The following is a 3,669-nucleotide window of genomic DNA, read 5'->3' as shown; positions in this document are numbered from 1 at the left end:
TGATGATTAATACTTACTTTATTGAAAAACTTTTGTATGTCCATTTTTTACTGAACATTCTCCTGGTCTGCTCACTTACTGTTCATGCTGCTCTTAGCTGGCTCTGTTTGTAAACTTGCTAGCACTCTGGTATCACGGTTGCAGAGGAAACGAGGACTGGAATCCATGTAGTGTGGGAGTATGTTATATGAACAAGTGGAATGGATCGGATAACGAAGTTTGTAGGGAAAACATGGACTGGATTTCATGTGGTGAGGGAGTACTCTATGTGAACAAGCGGAATGGATTTGATAACGACGCACCAAAGAGGATCTCTACCTTACACTGTAAAGAAGAAGAAAACCGACAGATTTATGATCATATATTTGAGTTAATAATGAAATAATGTATGGTTATTTATTTAAGCTCATATTCTGGCCACATTACGTTAAATGTTTGTAAAAATTTTGACACCAAAATTATTTAGGGGGGCTTGAAAACATTTTAAACATTTCTAAAACAGGCCTAGTGACGCTACTGCCTTTGACCCTTTCTGCCTCTCACCTGATGCGTTCAGGGTCCCTCCGACGCTGCCGGCCAGCACGTCTATCTCCGGGACCCGGTCCACGACGGGCTTCTCCGGGAGCAAGGGGTTGATTTTGGCAGCCTTGTGTCCATGTGTCCTGTACGCCTCCACCAGACGAGCAAGCCCGTGCTCTGAGCAGAAAGCGACACATGAGCCGTCAGCTTTCTTTTTTTTAAGCCCGTATTGGCTAACAGGGTACACGCAAACAAGTGCATTAGCTAGTTTGAATGGAAACATGGCTGAAGTGATGAACATTTAGTGGAGCATAATGTGGGGGGGAACACTGTCGCCCTCGTCCTTATCAGGCTTATTGGTTGTATTTTAACCCCATACTGACCTCGGTTCAGTGCGGTGACCAGGTCGAGCTGCAGACTCTGCTCCCTGCCGACCTGCCGCTTCGGTCGGTACCCGAACACCCCCCGCTCCGTGTGGTAGCGGCAGCCGAAGACCCGCCGAGCCGCGGCCGGCCGAGGCGGCAGCTTGTTCAGTGACGTTCTCACAAGAAGCACCGCCGACATGTTTTGGGTGCGTTTTTTTTTGCGACTGTAGAAGCTTTAATCCCACGCGTGTCCTAAAGGAGACTCTCGCCCGCCCAGTGGCTACAGGCCGGAGGCCTTACTGCGACACCGGCTCCCCTGGTGGTGGTGGGAGGGGAAGCCGCGTCCGCAACCGATTGGCCGGCGTCCCAAGTCCACGTTCCGCGAGATCTCGACTATAACGAGACGTGCTCATTTCCTCTCATCTTTTTTTTATATTTTCATTTAAATTACTTACTTTAAATTGGTGGCACTCAAAGCAACGCAAGCGTCACGACTTTAAACGAGCCAAAAGCGTCGCATTTGAACGGACCACCATTACGTACGGCGCCGTTTGTTCCCATTGAAATGAACTGTGCTGCATTCAAGTGTCCCCTGAAAAGTACTACAAACCTAATCTGAAATCCTCAAACCTGTTGTTCAAGTGGGATTAACAGTTAAGTCAAACCAATTAAAATAAATTGACGCTTTACTTTTACAACCCCTCTGAAAAGTCAAATTAAGAACATTAAATGTGCATTTTGGTAACTGATTTTAGGAGGAAAAACACTAAGTTCTTATATCAGTCTTCTCTCAGGCCATTTGTTGTTCTTGTCTGTTTTGATAAGGGTTGTTCTTCAGACAGATTCACAGTTTGGGGCCAAAAAGTGTTTGCAGAGGTAGTTCTGCCTCCCACAGGTAAAGCAGAACAGGGTGAGGCTCTTTGTCTCTTGTTCCGAGTACAATTAGTCAGACGAGACGTGTCCACATTCCTGCTGGGAACATCCTGAACCTTTGTGGCAACGAAGACACGACCGAACGATGTTTCAACGGGTTCGTCAACATAAAAGATCTTTAATAAATCAAACACATGTGGAAAATACCGTTAAAACTGAATTTATTTAGAAGAATAAATTAAAAATAAGGGGGGGGGGGTAGTTCATTTTAAATTTATTGCTGACAACTTCTTTAGAAAAACAAAAGTGAAGCCAGAGCAGCTGTAGGTAACAAAAAAAGTTATGTAAATAATACTGATAACGATATAGGTGGCTTGGGGTGAACTGGCTGCAGATCAGTAACATTAAAGAGGGACTTCAGACCTTTTTTTCAAAGTCTGCATTCTGTGGGAAAATTTGCAAAATATCCCTTTAAAGGGCCTCAGGCTGAGCGGCATTCAAAACAGACCTAATTATCGTTAAACTGAGTCACTAAATTCAGCTTAATCAGACATACGAACACGCTGCACCTCACACCGTCTGTTAGTGGGCGGAGCACGTGTTGGGGACGACTCTCGGCTGAGGTCAGTTGGCTGTGGCGGCCATCTTGAAGGAGGAGACCTCAAGTTACGGTCCCCTCAGGGATTGTTTTCTCAAAGTTTCATTAGCTTTCCAGTGGTTTATGGGGATATATTTTGCTAACGGAGTTTATCCGAACACGTTGCACAATGTTTGGTGTTGAGTATGCGATTGGGGATGACTCTCAGCTACAACCACCCCACGTTTTAGCTTGACGTCTGTAAAACTGGGTGGACTCGCAGCCATTTGAGTGTTCAAGGTCGATCAGCTGTGGTGCCAATTTTGACTCGACTCCTAAAGTGAGTCAGTTTTAGATATTCATCCGCTGGTTACTTTCAAAGCAATAATCTGTTGCCATCAACGAAATATTTTAGTTTCTCTCGGATGTTGACTTCAGGTTGCTTCTTTTTTCCCTTCTTTCTGGCATAAAACCTCCATGAAATATAAAAGTAAACCGATTTAAAAAGCAGGAACCGTTCGCCTTTTTAAAATCACTTAAACTCTCCATCAGCCGCCGATGGTACATAATACGCCCATCGGTGGGCATAACCTGGGAAACGAAAGGTTTGACGCGTCCATGTCACTGGAGCAGAGACAAGGTCTTTACAAAAGGGTCACCTGTGACCTTGAAATCAATAGGGATCATCCTCGACGCGTGAGGCGTCCAGCTGTGCAGTTTGACGTTCCTACGTTACCCTGTTGCAGAATTAAACACAGACGAGGTTTCACAAAGAGGTCAACTGACCTTAACCTCTGCCCCCTGTGACCTTGAAATCAATAGGGATCATCCTTGCCCTACAAGGCGCCCAGCTGTGCGGTTTGACGTTCCTATATTTAAAGTGGTATTAATCTAGAGTTGGGACAAGAAATTGTCCACAGAGACAGGTGGCATACCATAATACGTCCCATCTTTGGACGTACAGGAACGATAACTTATGGTCTTCTAACGGCACTCATTTCAGATTCGACGCCACAGTTCGGCTTTGAAGACGAGCGGAAACCATTGATTGAAGCTCAAGTCGGATTAGAAGCGGCTATGGCAAAAGAAGCAGCACAACGAAGAGAGACAGGAGACACTGGGAGAGGTGGAGGGAGGGGCTGTCAAATGTCTTAACACTGGACAAAAAACACAAAACACACAGAGACGCACGGTTCATATTAAGGGAAATGGTTTAATTTCAAGACAGAGGCAAAGAAACACACCACACGAACACTGACCAAAAACAAATTAAAAACCAAAAACAGTCTTTTGGCTACGAACTCCGCTATGGTGAGGGGGGTGGGGGGCGGGAGG

At 45.5% G+C, this 3,669-nt stretch overlaps 1 protein-coding gene across 5 annotated transcripts in view; it reads right to left on the bottom strand.

Moving 5' to 3' along the window:
- dhtkd1 (dehydrogenase E1 and transketolase domain containing 1) overlaps positions 1-1,443 on the bottom strand; it is a 19,602-nt gene extending 18,159 nt beyond the window's left edge. The window contains exons 1-2 of one of the 5 annotated variants that reach the window (XM_017406123.3): positions 903-1,443; positions 544-696 (exon numbers count right to left, since the gene is read on the bottom strand). In XM_017406123.3, the coding sequence (XP_017261612.1) occupies positions 544-696; positions 903-1,083 (334 nt within the window). In that variant the 5' untranslated portion in view covers positions 1,084-1,443. Of the gene's footprint in view, positions 1-17; positions 274-543; positions 697-902 lie in introns of those variants that run through there. The other 4 variants (XM_017406125.3, XM_017406124.3, XM_017406127.3 and 1 more) reach the window with 4 other exon arrangements.
- Between the last annotated feature and the right edge of the window lie 2,226 nt (positions 1,444-3,669).

The sequence above is a fragment of the Kryptolebias marmoratus genome, linkage group LG11 (genome assembly GCF_001649575.2).
Source record: "Kryptolebias marmoratus isolate JLee-2015 linkage group LG11, ASM164957v2, whole genome shotgun sequence".
Lineage (NCBI taxonomy): Eukaryota > Metazoa > Chordata > Actinopteri > Cyprinodontiformes > Rivulidae > Kryptolebias > Kryptolebias marmoratus.
The sequence above is the reverse complement of the archived record's forward strand: the minus strand, read 5'-3'. Positions and strand labels throughout refer to the sequence as shown.